The sequence below is a fragment of the Pongo abelii genome, chromosome 20 (genome assembly GCF_028885655.2).
Source record: "Pongo abelii isolate AG06213 chromosome 20, NHGRI_mPonAbe1-v2.0_pri, whole genome shotgun sequence".
In the NCBI taxonomy this organism is placed as follows: domain Eukaryota; kingdom Metazoa; phylum Chordata; class Mammalia; order Primates; family Hominidae; genus Pongo; species Pongo abelii.
This window is the reverse complement of record NC_072005.2, coordinates 55,524,162-55,543,419: the sequence shown is the minus strand read 5'-3', so window position 1 is coordinate 55,543,419 and position 19,258 is coordinate 55,524,162. Positions and strand designations below refer to the sequence as shown.

The window sequence follows — 19,258 nt, the reverse complement described above, 5'->3', positions numbered from 1 at the left end:
CCTGGGTTCAAGTGATTCTCCTGCCTCAGCCTCCCGAGTGGCTGGGATTACAGGTGCCCGCCACCATGCCTGGCTAATTTTTGTATTTTTAGTAGAGATCGGGTTTCACTATATTGACCAGGATGGTCTGGATCTTTTGATGTTGTGATCCGCCTGCCTCGGCTTTCCAAAGTGCTGGGATTACAGGTGTGAGCCACCGCGCCCGGCCAATTAGGGGATACATTCTTACTGAAGCCCAGCTTTGAGGCAGGGTGTGTGTGTTGGGGGCGGGGGAGCAGGGAGGGGCTGGAGAGCTGAGTGGTGGAACTGGTGATGGTTAGGAGATTTTGGTCTTTGCAGCCACACACACTGGGTTCGTATTCTGCCACTTGCTAGCTTATGAGACATGGGGGAGGTGTGTTAGTCAAGATTCTTTCAGCTGCAAGTGATAGAAATCCAAATCAAGCCAGCTGAAGCAACATTTTAAAAAAGAAGAGGCCGGCGCAGTGGCTCACGCCTGTAATCCCAGCTACTTGGGAGGCTGAGGCAGGAGAATCGCTTGAACCCGGGAGGCAGAGGTTGCAGTGAGCCGAGGTGGCACCGTTGCACTCCAGACTGGGAGACAGAGCAAGACTCTGTCTCAAAATAGATAAATAAATAAATAAAATAAAAAATAATAAGAAAAATGTATTGATTTATTGGTTCCAGTAACTGACAGTTCAGAATTATGGCCTCAGGCATGGCTGGATCCAGCGGCTCAAGTGATGGCATCAGGCATTACTTTGATCGGCTTTCCACTGTCGTGGCTTCATTCCCAGGCAGACTCAGCTACTTGGCAGCAAAGATGGCTTCTGGAAGTCCATGCTGATATGGCCCTGAGAACTCACATCAGGGAAAGAGGGAGTCCCTTAGTTTCCATAGACTTATCAATTAGGAATACTTTTGGCCGCAAGTAACGGAAGACCCACATTAAAAGTGCCTTAAATAGTAAAAGCATTCATGTTATGAATCCATGCAACAAAAAGCCTGGAGGTGGGCTGTTCCCGTGTGGGCTTAGCAATATCAGGACTGGAATCTCTGTAGTTCCTCTCACGTCTGTCTTATTGTCCCAAGATGGCTGTTGCAACTCCAGGGATCATGTCTGTGTTGGTCCATTTGCGTTGCTGTAAAGGAATGCCTGAAACTGGGTGATTTATAAAGAAAAGAGGTTTATTTGGTTCACCGTTCTGCAGGCTGTACAGGAAGCATGTTGCCAGCCTATGCTTCTGGTGAGGGCCTCAGGAAGCTTAGGATCATGGTGGAAGGGGAAGGGGAGCTACCATGTCACATGGTGAGAGGGAGCAAGAGAGCGAAGCCAGGCTCCTTTAAACAGCCAGCTCACATCAACTCAAAGAGTGAGAATTCACTTGTTACTATGGGGAAGGCACCAAGACATTCATGAGGGATCCACCCCCATGACCCAAGCACTTCCCATCAGGCCCCACCTCCAACCTTGGGGATCACACTTTTTTTTTTTTATTTGAGACGGTGTCTCGGTCTGTCCCCCAGTCTGGAGTACAGTGGCACAATCTCGGCTCACTGCAACCCCCGCCTCCTGGGTTCAAGTGATTCTCCTGCCTCAGCCTCCTGAGTAGCTGAGATTACAGGCACGTGCCACCATGCCCAGCTAATATTTTGTATTTTTAGTAGAGACAGGACTTCACCATGTTAGCCAGGATGGTCTCGATCTCCTGACCTTGTGATCTGCCTGCCTTGGCCTTCCAAAGTGCTGGGATTACAGGCATGAGCCACCGCACCCAGCTGGGGATCACATTTCAACATGAGATTTCGAGAGGACAAATATCCAAACCATATCAATGTCCCAAGCAGGACTTGGCCAGGGCCAAAAGCTTTCTCCTCCCAAAGTTCTGTCTTTTTCATTCAGGAAGAAACTCCTTCCCAGAAGCCCCCCAGCAGATTTCCCCTAACGTCTCATTGGCTAGGACTGTGTCACATGGCCACTTCTAACTGCAAGGGAGGCTGGGAAAGTGAGTATTTAGCTTTTTCAGCTTCTAAGTGGAGGCAGGCAAGAGACAACAGTACCTGATATATTCAATAAATGTTAGTAATTTGTATTGTTCTTTCTTCTCTCTCTCTAGGGTACGAGCCCCCCCAAGCCCTCTCACCCCTGCCCCCACCTGCCCCATCACCCCCAGCCTGGCAGGCTCGGGCCCTGGGCACTGCCCGGTTGCAGCTGGTAGAGTTCTCAGCCTTTGTGGAACCGCCGGATGCAGTTGATTCTGTGAGTGAAATTTTAGTATAGTCACTGAGGGATTTTGAAATACAGAGGGTGACAGGGAGGGAATGTATAAAGTCATGGTTTTCAAACTTTAGCATGTATCAGAATCATCTGGAGGGCTTCTTAAAACAGAGATTGCTTTCTGATTTGCTAGATGTGATGTGGGGCTTGAGAATTTGCATTTCTTATAAGCTACCAGGTGCGTTGATGCAGCTGGTCTGGGGACTGTACTTTGAGAACTACTAGCATAAAGGAACGGGAAGGTCATGGGGTGACAAGTTGGGAAGGTCAGAAAAACTCCTCAGGACATCATTCATTCATTCATCAAACGTGTTTGAGTTTCTACTGTTCACTAGGCTTTGTGATGCATACTAGGACCTTGGAAAAGATCTTATTTCTGTGCTTGAGCTTCTCCTGGGCTAGGATGGAGTGGGCCAACTGTTAGAAGAAACAGCTCCTGGCTGGGCGCGGTGGCTCATGCCTGTAATCCCAGCACTTTGGGAGGCCAGGGCGGGTGGATCATGAGGTCAGCAGTTCGAGACCAGCCTGGCCAAGATGGTGAAACCCCGTCTCTACTAAAAATACAAAAATTAATCGGGCGTGGTGGCACATGCCTGTAGTCCCAGCTACTTGGGAGGCTGAGGCAGGAGAATTGCTTGAATTGGTTGCGGTGAGTCGAGATCATGCCATTGCACTCCAGCCTGGGCAACAAGAGTGAAACTCTGTCTAAAAAAAAAAAAATTAAAAAAAAAAAAAAGAAGAAATAGCTCCTAACTCTTAGGGACTGAGTGCCAAATAAGTTGCATGTAACATTTCAATGTAGGTTCAGCAGAAGCCTTGGACTCAAGTGATTTGGGGATTCAGGCTTCTTCCATTTTGTGGCTGTGCCATTTTCTAAGGCTTCAGAATCTGCTGATGGAGTCTCTGCATCTGGCCAGCAGATGGAGGAAGGGAGAGAGTCAAGATTGTGCAGGAGGTTTCAGGAATCTGGCTTGGATGTGTTGACTGTCAGGCCTGGTCACATCCCATTGGCCAGAACTTAGTCACGTGGTCACACCTAACTGCAAAGTGGCCTGGGAAATGTAGTTTCACACTGTGTAAAGGAACCAGGATTTGTGAACACGTAGCAGTCTCTGCCACACCATATAAACATCAATCAAAACATCAACCACAAGACCTCTGTGGATTCCCATTCATTCACTCTTCCATCCATTGAACATTTATGAGCACCTGTTCTGTATAGGACCAGGCCTAGGGGGTGTGAGCTTTGCCCTGGGGCTGCTGGGGAGCTATGGGAGGGCTATGACCAGGGGAGGGGCAGGGGCAGGTCTGGAGCCACCTGAGGGATGAACTGGAGAGGTGAGGTTGGAGGCTGGGGTGAGGGCAGGAGGCCTGAGGTGAGGCTGAGGCAGTGAGGATGGAGTTGGGCGGGTGCGGCAGGGAGTTGGGGACTGTGGGACTGCAGGGGCTGCAGGAGACTTTGGGTGCAGGAGCAGGAGTAAGGACGATAGGTGGGAGTCAGGCCCAGGGCTAGGTGGACTGTGTGGAACAGCTGGCCAGAGCTGTGGGGATGGTGACGGCATTTGGTGGGCTCAGGCAGCATGGGCTGGAGGTCCAGCTCACCTCCGACTTCTCACTCACGGCCAACCCTCCTCAGTACCAGAGGCACCTGTTCGTGCACATCAGCCAGCACTGCCCCAGCCCCGGAGCGCCGCCGCTCGAGAGCGTGGACGTCCGGCAGATCTACGACAAATTCCCCGAGAAAAAGGGTGGCCTCCGAGAGCTGTATGATCGTGGGCCCCCCCATGCCTTCTTCCTGGTCAAGTTCTGGGTGAGTTCTCGCAGCAAAACCAAAAGTGCTCACAAATCCCGTGGCGTCCCAGCAAAGGCCTCTGGCCCTGAGAGAGACGGTCGCGGGCCCTACCAGGTCAGCCTGGGACTTACTGGTCAGTCCTCATGGCTTGGAGTGTCAGCCCCCTTTGCAACAAGGAACACCGAGGAGACCAGCCCCCAGGGTGGGTTGGAGGTGTCTGGGCCTGCCTGGATCCCACTAGACATTGCCACATGTAACTAATATGGTGAGTTACCTGGCCGTGTAGCTAATAGGGTCCTGGGCATGGGCTTGCCATGTTCCAGGCTTCCCTGTGCCCCACCTGACTGCACCAAGCCTTGCTGCTAAGGAAAGGTTCCCTCCCCTTAGCCAGTGGACTTGTGGAGACTGGTTTCTAAAGAGGGGACTGATGCTTTGCATCAGTTTCACCAGACCTTGTTGCTAGAGAATGTCTGGCTTTGAGGAAGTGATGAAAAGAGCCATGGAGTGGCTTTGTCAAGTCCTGTATTCATTTATTTGTTTATTTATTTATTTTTGAGACATAGTCTCACTGTTACCCAGGCTGGAGTGCAGTGGCTGTATCTTGGCTCACTGCAACCTCTGCCTCCTGGATTCAAGCGATTCTCCTGCCTCAGCCTCCCCAGTAGCTTGGACTACAGGCACCCGCAACCACATCTGGCTAATTTTTGTATATTTAGTGGAGATGGGGTTTCACCATGTTGGCCAGGCTGGTCTTGAACTCCTGGCCTCAAATGATCTGCCCGCCTTGGCCTCCCAAAGTGCTGGGATTACAGGTGTGAGCCACCGTGCCCAGCCTAGTCCTGTATTTATGTAGCAATCATTTATTGAGCACTTCCTATATAGAGGCCTGGTGTCAGGTGCTATTTATATAATTGGGACTAAGAGAGCCCATCTTGCGTGTTTCTTAGGGCTACTTGGTTTGGTGTCCAGTATGATGACTAACACTACAGGGGTTCAATAAATGTGTTTTATTTTATTTTATTGGTTTTTTTTTTTTTTTGAGATGGAGTTTTGCTCTTGTGGCCCAGGCTGGAGTGCAATGGTGCGATCTCAGCTCACTGCAACCTCTGCCTCCTGGGTTCAAGCGATTCTCCAGCCTCAGCCTCTCAAGTAGCTGGGATTACAGGCATGCGTGACCACGCCCAGCTGATTTTGTATTTTTAGTAGAGATGGGGTTTCGTCATGTTGGCCAGGCTGATCTTGAACTCCTGACCTCAAGTGATCCGCTCACCTTGGCCTCCCCAAGTGCTGGGATTACAGGCATGAGCCACTGCACCTGGCCTAATTTTTGTATTTTTAGTAGAGACAGGGTTTTACCATGTTGGCCAGCCTGGTCTTGAACTCCTGACCTCAAGTGATCCACCCGCCTTGGCCTCCCAAAGTGCTAGGATTACAAGTGTGAGCCACAGCGCCTGGCCTGGGCTCAATAAATGTTGCCTGGATGTTTAGGGGGTGCTAGTTCTTATAGTAACAAAGGTGGTAGAGGGATCTAGTCTCTGAAAAGAAAGCCTGGCTAGGTGTGGTGGTTCACTCCTATCTTCCCAGTACTTTGGGAAGCTGAGGCGAGAGTTTCGCTTGTGTTCAGGAGTTTGAGACCAGCCTGGGCAACACAGTGAGACCTCAACTCTACAAAAAATGAAAAAAAATAGCTGGGTGTGGTGGTGCACACCTGTGGTCCCAGCTTCTGTGGAGGCTGAGGCAGGAGGATCACTTAAGCCCGGGTGGTGGAGGCTGCAGTGAGCCAAGATTGTGCCACTGCCCTCCAGCCTGGGTGACAGAATGAGACCCTGTCGAAAGAAAGAAAGAAGGAAGGAAAGGAAGGAAAGGAAGGAAAGGCCTGCTGAGGGCCTGAACTTTACTTGTCTTGCTGGGAATGTTGCTATTCTGGAGCTTGCTGTTCATGGTTCTGGAGCTTTCTGCCGTGTGAAGCAGAGGCCTGAAACTGCTCTGGGGATGTGCAGCTGAGGGCTTAGACATTGTTGGGGCTTAAGACAGGCCTCATCAGGTCCTAGGACTGGAGAGCCACCCCCTTAGGAGGCCCAGCTGCTGAAGGGGTTCAGAGGAGCAGCTGGTAAGGTCTTTGGTTTTGCCGCAGTGAGAGATGGAATCGGGCCCCTGAGAAGACGGACCTGGCACAGTGTTAGCAACTAAAGTTAGGAAGAGGAAGAGGTGCGCCTCTCAAGGAGGTGACTCAGACCAAAGGTGTGATGAGCTCTTAGGCTTCCTTAGGCCCCCCTTGGCCTGGTGACACTTGGCCAGCTGTCTATACACACTTGGCCACTGGGGTCATGGAGGGAGTCTGACCTCTCAGATTCGGCCGAGGGGGAAGTGCTCTGAGGAGGAGTCAGGCCTCCTCAGGCTCTGTGAGGTCCCATTGCTAGGGAGTAGCCACTTGCCTTAGCAACCAGGGTGAGAGGGGCTTAGAGGGAGGTATTCATCTTGAACTGGTTGCTAAGGAGTAACTGCCGTAGTAACCAGGCCCTTGGAAGGGGCTGAACTCTTGAGTTGCGGGCTTCAAGAGAAAAAGGTTGAATTGGCTGGACACAGTGGCTCACGCCTGTAATCTCAGCACTTTGGGAGGCCTAGGTGGGTGGATCACCTGAGTTCAGGAGTTCGAGACCAACCTGGCCAACATGACAAAACCCTGTCTCTACTAAAAATACAAAAATTAGCCAGACATGATGGCGTGCGCCTGTAATCCCAGCCACTTGGGAGGCTGAGGCAGGAGAATTGCTTGAACCTGGGAGGCAGAGGCTGCATGAGTCAAGATCACGGCATTGCACTGGGCAGCAAGAGTGAGACTTCGTCTCAGAAAAAAAAAAAAAGAAAAGAAAAAAGATTGAATTTGAATTCCAGGGCTCCTTTGGTTACTGGGGAGACAGGGCCAAGACTGTTTTGGGGACCCAGACTTCTTCAACACTGATAGACGATGGATCTTCTCCAGAAACCAGCCCTTGGAGAATTTTGAAAGCCTGACGCGGTGGCTCACGCCTGTAATCCTAGCACTTTGGGAGGCCAAGGTGGGAGGATCGCTTGAGCCCAGGAGTTGGAGACCAGCCTGGGCAACATGGTGAAACCCTGTTTCTACAAAAAATACAAAATATTAGCTGGGTGTGGTGGCATGCACCTGTGGTCCCAGCTACTCAGGAGGGTGAGATGGGAGGATCACTTGAGCTCAGGAGGTCGAGGCTGCAGTGAGCTGTGATTGTACCTCCACACTTCAGCCTGGGTGACGGAGCAAGACCCTGTCCCCCCTCCAAAAAAAAAAACACCAAACAAAAAAACAACACCGAGGAATCAAGCTGGGAACTGCAGGGGTAATGGCAGGCTATGGGGCAGAGTCTCCACTGTGTTTTTTTTTTTTTTTAAGACGGAGTTTCGCTCTTGTTGCCCAGGCTGGAGTGCAATGGCATGATCTCGGCTCACCGCAACCTCCGCCTCCCAGGTTCAAGTGATTCTCCTACGTCAGTGTCCCAGTAGCTGGGATTACAAGCATGCACCACCACGCCCGGCTAATTTTGTATTTTTAGTAGAGACGGGGTTTCTCCATGTTGGTCAGGCTTGTCTCGAACTCCTGACCTCAGGTGATCCACCCACCTCGGCCTCCCAAAGTGCTGGGATTACAGGTGTGAACCACTGTGCCTGGTAGTCCCCCCGTTTATAAGGGACGTCCCCTCTGACTCATCTGTGCCTTCCCATCTCCCAGGCGGACCTGAACTGGGGCCCAAGTGGTGAGGAGGCGGGGGCCGGTGGCAGCATCAGCAGCGGTGGCTTCTACGGAGTGAGCAGCCAGTATGAGAGCCTGGAACACATGACCCTCACCTGTTCCTCCAAGGTCTGCTCCTTTGGCAAGCAGGTGGTGGAGAAGGTGGAGGTGAGGCTGGAGGGGTGGAGCTCTGGGCAGGTGACTGCCCAGCCACCCAGCACTTGGGGGTGCAGAATGGACCAGAAGCCATGATGACTCAGGCATTTGGGAGTATGCATGGAGGGAGAGTGTCCCAGCCTCTTTGAGGGTTTAATGCATGCATTGGGAACTAATGGGGAGTTCAGAAGTCACAGGTAGGGATCATTCTGAGGGCTGACAGGTAATGTGTAGTATAGAGATTTAGAGTCACTGAGATTGAGAAGGGTCTTATGGATATGGAGAGGTTCTTAGGGCAAGAAGGTTCAGAAGTCACACTTACGGTTGCTGGAAACTTGGGGAAGTCTCAAGTTAGAGGTCAGATAGAGTTTGAAGATGTCATGGAGGGGTCTTTGGAGGGTATCTGAGGGCTGGGAGGTTAGAGGAGTTCAGAGGTCTTTGGGGGTTCAGAGAATCACTTTGAGGGGCTTGTGATTTGCAGGCTCAGAGATCCTGATTCAGATCCCCGAGGGTTCAGGCCCAGTCTCCAGCCACTGTGGGTGGGGTGATGAAAGGAAGGTGGCAGTAAGAGTGAGTGTGGTGGCATCTTAGAGGCACAGGGTGGAGCTCAGTTCCTGGGGTGACCCGTGTGTCTCTCAGCCACCATTCTTCCCACTCCCTTCCCCTTGGTTCAGACGGAACGGGCCCAGCTGGAGGACGGCAGGTTTGTGTACCGCCTGCTACGCTCGCCCATGTGTGAGTACCTGGTGAATTTCTTGCACAAGTTGCGGCAGCTGCCTGAGCGATACATGATGAACAGCGTCCTGGAAAACTTCACCATCCTCCAGGTGATGCCTGGGGCTGGGCTGGAGTGGGGGCTCCCAGGGGCCCCCAGTGTGGAGGGACAGTACCTATAACAGACCCTCAGTCTAGGGGAACTCCTCACCCAGGAACTGACACAGCAGGGACTCTGAAGTGAGCCCTCAGCCTGAGGCTCTTTTAACTAGGAAACTGATGCAGCGGGGACCCCACCATTGACCCTTAGTTTAGGGGACCCCTTCACCCAGGGAACTGATGTGGTGGGGATGTCACAGCACTCTCTCTCTCTCTTTTTTTGAGATGGAGTCTCGCTCTGTCGCCCAGGCTGGAGTGCAGTGGCAAGATCTCGGCTCACTGCAACCTCTGCCTCCCGGGTTCAAGTGATTCTCCTGCCTCAGTCTCCCGAGTAGCTGGGATTACAGGCACGCCCCACCATGCCTGGCTAATTTTTGTATTTTTAGTAGAGACAGGGTTTCACCATGTTGGCCAGGTTGGTCTTGAACTCCGACCTCAAGTGATCCACCTGCCTAGGCCTCCCAAAGTGCTGGGATTACAGGCGTGAGCCACCACGCCCAGCCCCACAGCACTCGCGCATAAGGTGGGTCCCTCCTTCCCTGGTGAAGCTGACTGGAGGGCACTTGAAGGCAGATCCTCAGCTTGTCAAGGAACATGATATGGTGGGAGCCCCTTTAACTTTTTGGACTGCTGAGGCAGAGACCCCTTGACTGCGGAACCTGCAGGGAAGGTTCTCTCTTTACTTGTGACATGATGGGGACCCCTTTTACCTGGGGAATGTGATGTGATGGGAACCCGATTAACCCTGAGACGTGATACACCATAACTGCCAATGCTCAGCTGAGGGGTAACCCCCATTGCCCAGGGCAGTGACTTTTGGGCATCCCTTTCTCCTGGGGAACATGATATGGTGGCGGCCTGTTTCCTGGAGATGGAAAAGAGCCTGCTGGGTATTCCATGATAGCTTGACAGGGGGGCACAGGGGTCCCTGCCCTCCCTTCTAATCATAAGTCCCTTGTCCTGGCCTTCCTGGCAGGTGGTGACAAACAGAGACACCCAGGAACTGCTGCTCTGCACCGCCTATGTCTTCGAGGTCTCCACCAGCGAGCGTGGGGCCCAGCATCACATTTACCGCCTGGTCAGGGACTGAAGGGGGACCCCAAAACTGGCTCACCCCCAGAACACCCTCCTCCCAGGGAGGATCCTCCAGCTCACCTCATGCTTCTTATTTGGGGAGAGGGCTGTGATGTAAAGGGGTTGACCTCCGAGGCCTAAGCAACTGGGGACATCCCCCCCATTAGAGGGGCCCCCAAAACTTGGTTGGAGAGCTGAACAGGCTGGGACTGAAGAAAGGATAAACCCCAATATTGGGACCTCACAGTGGGTGTCTGAAAGGACAGATCACTTTGGAGTATCAGGGATTGTGGGGACAGGAGTGAGACAACCCCCCAGGTACAGCACTGGCTTTTCAGCCCCTGACAGGGCCCCCCCCCCCCACTCCTCTGCATGTCTTGGAGAGCCCTAGTTACACATTGGCTTGTCCCCTTTACTTTTCCCCAGCCACCCCTCCCCCTGAAATTTCTGCCCCTCTCTACCACCTTCACTCCATGACCTGTGAGGTCACAAAGTGAAGATGAATCCTTTCTGTGCAGGAGCGGAGCCAGGTGGGCCCTGGGAATATTCTTTTTTAATATAACGAGATATTTATAAGTGGGTGCTAGGGTCTTGACTTTATCTCAGCTGCACAAGCAGTGGGTTGAAACTTTCTAATCTCATCCCCCCTCCTAAGTGAGCCGTGAGCTAGACTGTTTCCTCCCTCCCCTCTCAAAGTTTGTTGGTTTGTGTTCTGACAGAGGATAAAGCTATTTTACCAAAAACGCAGGGGATTTATTTGAGGTTTGGGTGAAAAATAATCTTGTGGGTGGTGGTAGGCCGACAGATGGGGACAGGAAGCTGTGGACAAAAGCCCCAGGTCCTGTGGGAGAGGTGACAGTAGCAGGGACAGGCAGCCACGTGGGTCCCCAGGGGAATGTGAAGGCGGAGGGCTCCAGGCGAACTGGGGATTAAAGAAATATTTACAGGCAGCAGGGAAGTGCCCAGCGCACGTGACGGGGGCGGGGCGGGACTTTGGGGAGGGCGGGGCCTAGCGGTATCGAGCGAGCCGGTTGTAGACGTGGTCCAGGTTTCTGCACAGGAATATCGAGAGCGTCATGAACCCGAGCTATAGAGAAAGGAGATGAGGTCAGAGAAGTCGAAGGGGTGCTGGCGAGACGGGGGTGATGCCCACCCTGGCGAGAAAAGTCAGGGGTGGGGCCGTGAATTGGGCGGGACGGGGCTGGAGAAGGGGATAGGTAGAAATGGGCGGGGCTCGACGGGAACTGCCGCAGGGCTGGCTGATGAGGCGGGAACAACTGCTACAAGTGGGGGTAGAGGCTGAGAAGGAGTAAGGTCGGAAGCAAGCCCAGGGTCCTTTATTTTGGAGGCTCATCTGTCTCCCCCTCAGCCTCAGCCTCTAATTCTGCCTCGGCCTCTAATTCTGCGCCCGCACTCCCAGTGTCAGGCTGGTCCTCGTCTTGAACCCACAGCGGCCAAAGCCCCAGGGCCATGGGCAGCTTGCCCTGCGGTGCCTTGTCCCCCCAGTTGGGGCAGGCACCCGCCATGCCCCAGCCACCCCACAGACTGCCGCTGCGCCCGCCGCCGCCGTCAGCGATCAAGCTGGGCCCGGGGCTCGACCCCCCAGCCTCCGGCACGTGCGGCTCGCATTTCCGGCGGAGTGCCCTGCGCTTTAGCTGCACGCTCAGCACCATGACAGTCATCTGCGGGGAAAGGGGAGGGAGATCGCAGCCAATAGCAGGAGGTTTTCCCTGCGTACACCCAATCAGGGCTCCCTGAAGCTAGGCCGCCCCCACCCCCCGGTGCTGGGTGGAGCGACGGGAGGGCTGGGGTGGGCTGCGCTCCGCCCTGAGCGCGTCCTTCCCAGGCAACCGAAGGACGCGAAATGAAGGGCAGGGCCATCTAGGGATTTAGGGCCGATCGCAGGTGGGGGCGGGGCCAGATCACCTCGAGTAGGCCGACGCCCAGGCAAATGCCCACTATGGAAATAAGGTTGTTGTGCAGCCACTTCTGGAGGCTCTGCGCGCAGCCCTGGGGGTGTAGGGAAAAGTTATCGGGATTCTTTCTGGGACTCTCAAGCCCAGGCCCAGCGTTCTTTTCAGCCCAACCCTCACCGCCTTCAGGCATCTACCGGCTCCCCTAGTCGCCAGGGCACTCTTGTCTCCTTACTAGTGCACCCTCGCTTCACCTTTTCCAAGCCTGGCCCCTCCTTAGACGTCTGTATTCCAGAGCCAGCCCAGCCTTTTCTTTAGGCCCTGCCCTTCCTACAGACCCCCCGCCCCCTTCAGAGGGCCCTGCCCCTCCTGCCGTACCTTTCCTTTTCTCGTAGTCCCCGCCCTTTCTCAGGCCCTGCTCCTCACCGGCAGCCCTCCGCCTCCCGCAGGCCCCGCCCCATTCGACAGGTTTATGCTCCGAACCCCTGCCCACCTCGCGGTAGATGTGGCTCTTTGCAGGGACCGCGCAGATGTCTGTACTGTGTCTGGACCGCGCCAGCTGTCCAAGCCTGCTGAGCTGGGGCAAGATCACCTTATCTAGGATTGTGGAGTCGTTGGTCGCCGACAAGTTGTAGCAGGAGCAGGGCACGCGGTGCGCCTCCGACCCGTTACCTCTCAGGATGAGGACCTGGAACCAGTCCTGCGGGGAGTGCCAGCCGCAGCAGCGCAACTGGGAGAGGGATACGGGTCAGAGGGACCGGGGCTGGAGACATATGATGTTGGGGATCAGGGGACAAGGTGATGGGTATGAGGTCACGTCGGGGAGCAGGGGACTAAGTGGTGGGTGTGGAGTGGGGGGACAGTGGGCTGGGGTCGCGATGGGGCCGAGGCCAGGGGACATTACGGGAACATCGGGCTGGGAAAGACGAGTCACGGGGTGACCGGGGGCTGGGGAAGGAGCTGCAGCGTCGCGCTGTGGACTAGAGATTGAGTGGGTGGTGCAATTGAGCCTCTGATACCCGACAGGTGAATAGGAGTGCGAGACCCTGTGAGTCTCATTGGGGGCGGGGTCCAGTGGAAGCCAGAGTCACTACGGGGTAGGAAGCCGTGTCTCGCTAGGGTCTTGGGACTAGGGGCCTGACAACCTCTGGTCGGGGCGGGGGCGGGGGCGGAGTCTCTCGAGGTAGATGGCGAAGCCATGCCAGGGTCTGGGTACTGGGAGACTGGGCGACGCCGGGGCCAGTTGTGTCATTTGGGAAGTGGGGGGCGTCGGGCCTGGGAGGGGTTGGGGTACGTTAGGATCGTAGAGCTGGGGGTCGGGGCCACGTTGGGGTGGAGTCTCCTCGAAGCACAGGGCTGAGGCGGGTCAGTCTGGGAGGGAACTGGAGGAGGGGGGCTTACCTGGAACTGCACGTAGTCCCAGCTCTCCTCGGCCGCGGTCTCCTCGGGGTTGGTGCCGTACTTTTGGATGGTTTTCTCTACGACATCCTGCAAGCTTCGCTCCAGCTGAGAGGCCACCAGTGAGGCTGGGCCTCATCTTCACCGCCCCACCCCTCCCCTCCCCCTCTCAGGCTGTGCCAGCCTCAGGCGGTCCCTGTGCATCTCTGGGCCAGTCTCAAATCCTTACTGAATGGCTAGCTCTGTGTACTTCAGGTCTGTCTTTCTGTTTCTTCCACTATTTCTACAGCTCATTAAGTCTCTGTCTCTTCTTTCAGGGCGTCTATTTTTTTCTCTTGTTCTCTCTTTTTCCGGTGTGTTTCCCTCTGGAGCTGTTTATGCCTCTCACTCTTGGTCCAGGTCAGTGTGTCTTTCTATTTATTTTTTGAGATAGGGTCTCACTCTGTCACCCAGGATGAGTGCATGGCTCACTGTAGCCTCAAACTCCCTGGCTCAAGTGATCCTCCCACCTCCCAAGTAGCTGAGACCCCAGGTGCACACCATCACACCCGGATTTTTTTTTTTTTTAATATAGATGGGGTCTCACTATGTTGCCCAGGCTGGTCTCAAACTCCTGGACTCAAACAATCCTCCCGCCTCAGCCTCCCAAAGTGCTGGGATTATGGGATTACAGGCATGAGCCACCAGGCCCAGCCTCTTATTTCTCTTTACCTAGGTTAGCCCCTGTCTGCCTTTGTTTTGGTCTCTCTCCACCCTCTCCCACCACTCCCTTCCCCCTCCTCCTTGCTGGGGGTGGGTGGTGGCCACTGCAGGAAGCTCACCTGGGCCCGCTGAGTGGAGATGAGGATTCCCAGGGTGATCTGTGTGGCAAACAGGAGCAGCAGCATCCCAAAATACTGGGAAGCAGAGTGGAGAGATCAGGCTGACCACCCCTGCAACCCCGGCCCAGGCCATTTTTGAGGGTGGGGATAGGAGTGTTCCTAGGGACGGAGAGGGATGGGGCACTCACCAGGCCCAGGAGGCAGCGGAGCTCCTTGAGGGCCCCCACACAACCCAGGAGGGCGATGCCGATGGTGAAGATTCCCGAGATGGCCAGGACTTTGGACCAGATCTGCAGAGGCACGAAGGCCAAGCCTGGGAGAGGTGAGGGGAGCGATGATGAGCTGGGTGGCACAGCTCCAGGCAGCCCCATTTCCCACCTAGGCAGCCGCCCAAGTGGGGAGCAGTATCCTGGTGCCCGTCTCTCTGGTACTCTGTCCCTGCCCCACCCTGAGTCCCTGTTTCCTTCTGAAACTTTCTCTTCTTTCTGGGCCTCTGTTTCCCATCCCTGGGTCTCTGTCTCTCTTCCTCTCACCCTCTTCTTCCTCCTTCAGCTCCTCCTCATCCCCAGTAGTTTCAGCCCTATCACTTGTTCTGTGACATTGGCTTGGCTCCTTAAACCTCCCTGAGGCCTAGGAGATGGTATCTATTTCTTCCGGTTGGTTTTTTTTTTTTTTTTTTTTTGGGGACGGAGTCTCGCTCTGTCCCCCAGGCTGGAGTGCAGTGATGTGATCTCGGCTCACTGCAACTCTGCCTCCCGGGTTCTAGTGATTCTCTTGCCTCAGCCTCCCTAGTAGCTGGAACTACAGGCATGCGCCACCATGCCTGGCTAACGTTTTGTATTTTTGAGTAGACACAGGGTTTCACCATGTTGGCCGGGCTATTCTGGAACTCCTGACCTCAAGTGATCCACCTGCCTCGGCTTCCCAAAGTGCTGGAATTACAGGTGTGAGCCACTGTGCCCGGCCCCTAGGGTCATTTTGAGGGACACATGGGGACATGTGTTCAACCCAGGGCAAAGACTTCTTAAATATGAGCGTTTAGGGTCATATTTCATTATTATTTAGGGTCATACTTCATTATTATTTTCCTATTATTAATGTTATTTTGGCTCTTTTACTTCCTTGCTATATGACATCCATCAAGGGACTTCCCCTCTCTGAACCTCAAGAGAGGGGAAGGTTTGTGGGGGCATCTGACCAGCCACAAGGCCCGACAGATAGGAAGTGCTTGAGAAATGGCTCTCATGATCATTGTTGTTTGTATGCACAACCCCATTTGCCGGAAGAAGACTCAGGCTCCCAGAAGCCTCCGGTGAGCAGTGGATGGGAGCCTGTGGCCTGCCTGCAGAGTAGGGCACCATGGGTCTCCCTGAGACAAGGGAGACCCCAGGAAGTTGCTTGAGTTGGGGGAGGCCCTCCCACCTGCCCCAGCCCCCCTCACCTACAAAGGACACGAAGCTGGTCTTGTCGATGAGGATCCAGATGCCGAAGCAGAAGATCAGGCTGCCCAGGACCTGGGGAGAGGAGATGCGGATACGGGGGTGGGCCACGGGGGAAGATGAGGGCTGGGTTAGCGGCAGGGGCTGGGCCCCGGCTGGGTAGCCATGAGGCAACTCACGAAGAAGAAGAGGTTGAAAACGAAGAGGAAGTACTTGATGAGGCTGAGGCAGCTCTCCTGGGCTGACATCTTCACCTAGTGGGGTAAGTGGTCCACTCACCACACAGAAGAGGTGCTGACAGTGGGGGAGACAGGGAGAAAGACAGAGGCTGAGAGAGACGGAGAGCTGAGAGAGAAAGGAAGAACCCCGAAAGAGGAAGTTCCAGGGGTGGGGCTCCACCCACTCCCGCTTCATGCAAGGTGGCTTTCTGTCTCTCTCTCTGTCCCTGTCTCCCTCACCTGCTCCACTGGGACACACGCTCTGGTACCTGAGGGGTCTTGGAATTTGTGGGCACCAAGGACTCATGGGGCAGTCCCTCCCAGGTCTCCATGTCTCAGGCGCTGGGGGATCTAAAGGGACCCCTGATCTACTGGAACCCACCTCTGGGCATGGGGACCTCAGGGCTGACCCTGGACAGCAGCTGACCTCACAGACACTCTGACCTCATGGCCTGCTAAGCTCTCCCATCTCTGCATCCAGCTGTGTCTCCCCTTTCCTGCCCTGGGTCTCTTGTTCCTCCTCTCTGGGTCTTTCTCCCCACCTTCCTGCCACTCCCCATCTCTGTCCCCTTATCTCAGCAGAGTCTCTCCCTCCTCTGGGTCTCTGTCCTCCTGCCCCCTGGGGTCTCTATCCTCCCTCTCTCTGTGTTTCTTTATTTTATTTATATATTTGTTTCTTTTTTGAGACAGGGTCTCACTTTTCACCCAGGCTGGAGTACGGTGGGGCAAACAGCTCACTGTAGCCTGGGCTCAAGCTATCCTTCCACCTCTGCCTTCTGAGTAGCTGGTATTACAGGTGCACACTACCATGCCTGGCTAATTTTTGTATTTTTTGTAGAAATGGCGTCTTACTATGGAGTGGGAGTGTTGTATTTTTTATATTTAATTAAAAAAAACAGAGCTAGGGTCTCACTAGGTTGCCTAGGCTGGTCTGGAACTCCTGGACTCAAGCAACCCTCCTGCCTTGGCCTCCCAAAGTGTTGGGATTACAGGCGTGAGACACTGTGCCTGGCCTCTCTCTGTGTTTCTGGCCCCTTCTTTGGGTCCTTCCTCCTTTCTCTCTTCATCTCTCTTTTGTTTTTGTTTTTGAGACAGGGTTGCCCAGGCTGGAATGCAGTAGTGCGATCATAGCTCACTGCAGCCCCAACCTTCCCAGGTTCAAGCAATCCTTGCACCTCAGCCTCCCGAGTAGCTGGGACTACAGGTGCACACCACCATGCCTGGCTAATTTTCTTCATTTTTTGTGGAGATGGGAGTCTCACTGTGTTGCCCAGGCTGGTCTCAAATTTCTGGGCTCAAGTGATCCTCCTGCCTTGGCCTCCTAAAGTGCTGGGATTATGGGCATGAGCCACTGTGCCCGGCCTGTCTTCTTTTCTCTGTCTCCCCCTTCCCCACTTGTTTTTGTGCCTCTCAGAGTCTGCAGCCTGTTCTGGACCAGGGAGCACCCAGGTGCTGGGGGCAGGGGCTGGGTACCTGGGGAAGTGAAAGTGCTACAGGCTCGAGGTGGGAAGGTCCCTGGGAGTGGGGAGGGCGCTGGGCCGTGCCAACACCCCCAGCGGAAGCTGAGCATCAGGCGGTACTTCCTGCCTCTGCAGTGGGGCCCGAGGAGTGGAGGCCCCAGAGGAGGAGGCACTGAGCCTGGGATCCTGACAATCAGATCTGGGTCTGCAGTGCCTGGTTGCAGGTGCACACCCAGTGGCCTCTGCAGTTTCCTCCGATGTCCCCAAATTCTCTCACCTGGTTTCCTCATCTGAGGCAGCCCTACCATCTATCTAGTCATCGGGTCAATGCCCCATCTTGTCCCCTCTCCCCCAACAGTGCATCAGTCTCTAAGCCAGATCCCTCCTGCCTCCTGAGTTTCCACTCCACCCCTCTTCTCTGTCCTGAGGGCTCAGGCAGGCTGTGGGCTCCTGCTCTCCTACCTGGACCCTGACTCTAGGCTTCTCCCTGGCTTCTAGTCTCTCCCTCCAGTCTATCCCCCACATAGCTCCAGAGGGGTCTTTTTGAAACCCAGACCTGAGCCACACAGTTCTGTATCCAAACGCTGAGTCACCACCCCCCTCATCCCTCAGGTTTTATTTTTTTGGTTGTTGTTGAGACAGAGTCTTACTCTTCGCCCAGGCTGGAGTACAGTGGTGCAATCTGCTCACTGCCACCTCCGCCTCCTGGGTTCAAGCAATTCTCCTGCTTCATTCTCCTGAGTTGCTGGGATTACAGGCATGCACCACTATGCCCGGCTAATTTTTGTATTTTTAGTAGAGACGGGGTTTCACCATGTTGGCGGGCTGACCTCGAACCCCTGACCTCAAGTGATCCGCTCACCTCAGCCTCCCCAAGTGCTGGGATTACAGGCATGAGCCACCACACCCGGGTTTTTCGTTGTTGTTGTTGTTGTTTGTTTGTTTGTTTTGAGATGGAGTCTCACTCTGTTCCCCAGGCTGGAGTGCAGTGGCACGATTATGGCTCACTGCAACCTCTGCCTCCTGGGTTCAAGCAATTCTCCTGTCTCAGCCTCCCGAGTAGCTGGGATTACAGGCGTGCACCACCACACCTGACTAATTTTTGTATTTTTAGTAGAGACAGGGTTTCGCCATGTTGGCCAGGCTGGTGTTGAACTCCTGACCTCAAGTGATCCACCTGCCTTGGCCTCCCAAAGTGCTGACATTACAGGTGTAAGCCACTGCGCCCAGCCCCTCAGCTTCTGTTTCTAACCACCACCAATGCCTCTCTGCTCTACCACTAAAGTACATTGCAAACCCAGCCACTTCTTTCCAAGTCCACCATCCTAAGTCAGGTTCCCATCGTTTTCTACAAAAATAATTATAGCTGATTATAGTGGGTTGCATGGCGTTCTCCAAAAATATATGTCTATGTCCTAATCCCCAGAACTTGTGGTGACCTCATTTGGAAAAAAGGGTTTTGCGGGTGTAATTACATTCAGGATCTCAAGATACTGCATTATCTGCGTGGCCCCTAAATCTGATGACAAGTGTCTGGTTTTTTTTTTTTTTTTTGAGACAGAGTCTTGCTCTGTCACCCAGGCTGGAGTGCTGTGGCATGATCTCGGCTCACTGCAACCTCCACCTCCCAGGTTCAAGCAATTCTCTGCCTCAGCCTCCCGAGTAAATGTGATTATAGGCAGGTGCCTGCCAGCACACCCAGCTGATTTTTGTATTTTTAGTAGAGATGGGGTTTCACCATCTTGGCCAAGCTGGTCTTGAACTCTTGACCTCGTGATCCACCCACTTCAGCTTCCCAAAGTTCTGGGATTACAGGCATGAGCCACCGCGCCTGGCTGACAAGTGTCCTTCTAAAAAACACACAGAGGAGAAGACACAGAAGAGGAGAGCACCATGTGATGGTAGACACAGAAATTGGAGTTCTGCAGCCACAAGCCAAGGAATTCCTGGAGGCACCAGGAGATGGAAGATGCAAAGAACTGATTTTCTCTCAGAGCCTCTGGAGGGAGTGTGGGCCTGGTGACACCTTGATTTTGGACTTCTGGCCTACAGAACTATGTGAGAATAAATTTCTGTTGTTCTAAGTAGTAA

General features: G+C 54.1%; 2 protein-coding genes and 1 long non-coding RNA gene across 33 annotated transcripts in view; 2 read left to right on the top strand and 1 right to left on the bottom strand.

The window, feature by feature from the left end:
• The window catches only part of TEAD2 (TEA domain transcription factor 2), a 22,004-nt gene extending 11,343 nt beyond the window's left edge, over positions 1-10,661 (top strand). For 15 of the 24 annotated variants that reach the window (XM_009232880.4, XM_002829546.5, XM_003779221.5 and 12 more), the window contains 5 exons: positions 2,118-2,260; positions 3,915-4,088; positions 7,816-7,983; positions 8,646-8,798; positions 9,821-10,661. In XM_009232880.4, coding sequence (XP_009231155.1) covers positions 2,118-2,260; positions 3,915-4,088; positions 7,816-7,983; positions 8,646-8,798; positions 9,821-9,934 — 752 coding nt within the window. In that variant the 3' untranslated portion in view covers positions 9,935-10,661. Of the gene's footprint in view, positions 1-687; positions 1,876-2,117; positions 2,261-3,914; positions 4,089-7,815; positions 7,984-8,645; positions 8,799-9,820 lie in introns of those variants that run through there. The other 9 variants (XM_063720202.1, XM_063720201.1, XM_054540929.2 and 6 more) reach the window with 5 other exon arrangements.
• Positions 10,650-16,114, bottom strand: CD37 (CD37 molecule). 8 transcript variants are annotated; one of them, XM_024236759.3, is made up of 9 exons: positions 15,977-16,108; positions 15,669-15,743; positions 15,492-15,564; positions 14,239-14,363; positions 14,051-14,125; positions 13,233-13,337; positions 12,325-12,561; positions 11,845-11,928; positions 10,650-11,005 (listed from the first exon to the last, which is right to left on the bottom strand). In XM_024236759.3, exons 1-9 carry the CDS (start codon positions 16,037-16,039, stop codon positions 10,928-10,930), a joined length of 915 nt encoding a protein of 304 aa, XP_024092527.3. In that variant the 5' UTR covers positions 16,040-16,108; the 3' UTR covers positions 10,650-10,927. The 8 variants fall into 8 exon arrangements, with proteins under 8 accessions (XP_024092527.3, XP_054396918.2, XP_054396919.2 ...); XM_054540943.2 differs by having other exon boundaries at positions 15,496-15,564; positions 15,669-15,783; positions 15,977-16,079; XM_054540944.2 differs by having other exon boundaries at positions 15,703-15,783; positions 15,977-16,068.
• On the top strand, positions 15,620-19,258 carry LOC129052016 (uncharacterized). The gene is made up of 2 exons (XR_008516672.2): positions 15,620-15,751; positions 19,033-19,258. It is a non-coding gene; the product is annotated as an uncharacterized LOC129052016 (long non-coding RNA).

Coding starts and splice junctions, on each gene's coding strand:
- CD37 (XM_054540939.2), bottom strand. CDS start 16,039: ATGGAGACCTGGGAGGGACTGCCCCATGAGTCCTTGGTGCCCACAAAT. Junction 14,364..15,495: donor AGACCAGCTTCGTGTCCTTT/GTAGGTGAGGGG, acceptor CACCTCTCCCAG/GCTTGGCCTTCGTGCCTCTG. Junction 11,929..12,324: donor AGAGCCACATCTACCGCGAG/GTGGGCAGGGGT, acceptor CTACACCCCCAG/GGCTGCGCGCAGAGCCTCCA.